This window comes from Euprymna scolopes, chromosome 1 (assembly GCF_053919585.1).
Source record: "Euprymna scolopes isolate OS-2025 chromosome 1, ASM5391958v1, whole genome shotgun sequence".
Lineage (NCBI taxonomy): Eukaryota > Metazoa > Mollusca > Cephalopoda > Sepiida > Sepiolidae > Euprymna > Euprymna scolopes.
In genome coordinates, this window is record NC_136482.1 from 82414102 (window position 1) to 82416118 (window position 2017).

The window sequence follows — 2017 nt, forward strand, 5'->3', positions numbered from 1 at the left end:
ATGTATATATATATGTATATATGTATATGTATATATATGTATATATATGTATATGTATATATATATGTATATATTAATAATTGTATTTTATATCTACACACATTAGTATGTTAATTTAGCAAATATACGTGTAGGAAATGATAATTATTGATAGTTAGAAGATTCACACCAAATCAGAAAATCACTTTTCACTCCGTAGACTAATATTTTACCTCAAGGCCATCTGCAATTAGCACAAGTGTGTGTGCGTGTGTATCTTTACGTATACTAATAATATGTTTTGATTGGTCGAGAAAACCGACTATTTTCACATCAGTATTTATGTTTTCTTTCGGCAGAATTCACCACCACATGATGACGTCTCCCCTCGTTTACCAGGAAGAGACCTCCCAAATTTGGCTCACTCTTCATATGTGTACACAGAAGATCGTACCTATACGCCCAGAAACAGTATGGTATCCAGGCACCTAGATTCAGCTCCAAAATACAACGAGACTGCAATAGCAGAAATATTAGGGTCCGGGAAAGGCTTGCCAATGACTTTTCAAAATATTCAACGCAACGTGTATCCAATAGGAGCTAATTACATCTGTTAAAGGAGGAGGTGTATGTATCGATCAATAGTTGGCTTTTAGGTGTTTATCCGTCATCAATTTCATAATTTGAGTTAGTAAACATTCGAGAAAAGAGTGGACGGATGGACGGAACACATACCAAACGGATGAGAGAGAAATAAGTAGAAACGTTTTTACAAGAAACAATGGTATTTATTACTTATGCATACAAGAGGCGTTCCAAAAGTAATACTTTCTAGTTTTTATTTCGCCCGAATAGATCAGTGGGGATTGCAAATTATAGTGTCAATATTAGGGCTATGACAACAGTATATTCTTTTCATTGGTTTAACTCTCGAATATATATCTGACACAGACACAATTAATCAACCGAGAGCCACATCACTCTACAAAAAAAAAAACATATAAGATATCAATGGATACACACCTGAGAATCAGAACAAGGAAAAGAATATGCTGTTGTCATAGCCCTAGTTATGATAACTGAAATTATGCATTCATGAATTCGTGAACTGAAAGTTGTATCTCCTTATTGCACATATTGATGGTGTGAGACTTAAGAAAGCAACATTTCTCATAGATGTGTGTCAGAAGCAGAAATGCGCTATTGAATTCCCGGCAAAAGTACACTGAGAATAATGGTGACTGAAGAAAAAATGCTAGAGCACGAAATATCTCTCGTTTTAATGGTACCACTCCCGTCTTCGCAACTCTTGAAACTTTGCGTTAAATAAATATGATGCTTTACTTTTGGAACGACCCTCGTTAATATATATATATATATATATATATATATATATATATATATATATATATATATATAAAGCTGAATGTCTGTGTGTGTGTGTGTCTGGTCACAAATAGGCTCCTATATCGTTGACTATTTAAAAAAAACTGATTGCATATAATGATAGAAGATGTATCGAGACACAGAAATGGGTATGTTTGATGTGGCAGGATGGTGGTTCTAAAAATTGTGGGGTCTGCGTTCGCGCCTGGTCCACAAAGTATGGAAATAAAAAATGTAAAAATAAAAAAAAACGTTTACTAGTGTTTTTGATATAGATGTACATAATAATACTTTGATAAGTTTATGGAGAGTAGATAATACAGTGGATGTGTATTTATGGAGAGTAGATAATACAGTGGATGTGTTATCGGCAGCTCCAGTAACTCTCGCTTCTCCTATTTTGTCATTCAGTCCTCATTCAATGAGTGATGTTTCTGGCAAAGGGTGAAGAAAAAGCTGCTTAAAGGTCGGTATTACTTGGTGACCAGTAGTCTGAGATGTCGGATATTTTTCTGTCTTTGTCTGTCCTTGTTGCCATGTCACTAGTAAGGGTGCTGGAGGTAAACGTTTTGTCTGGGCTGACGTTATCCGCCTGATAGTCAGGGACCCGAACCTTGGATTAACCACTAAGGAGGCTGTCCTATCAGCAGGC

General features: G+C 35.5%; 1 protein-coding gene across 2 annotated transcripts in view; it reads left to right on the top strand.

The window, feature by feature from the left end:
• The window catches only part of LOC145244257 (uncharacterized), a 211899-nt gene extending 210283 nt beyond the window's left edge, over positions 1-1616 (top strand). For both annotated transcript variants that reach the window (XM_080107148.1, XM_080107147.1), the window contains one exon: positions 339-1616. In XM_080107148.1, coding sequence (XP_079963274.1) covers positions 339-596 — 258 coding nt within the window. In that variant the 3' untranslated portion in view covers positions 597-1616. The remainder of the gene's footprint in view (positions 1-338) is intronic.
• Positions 1617-2017: the final 401 nt, after the last annotated feature.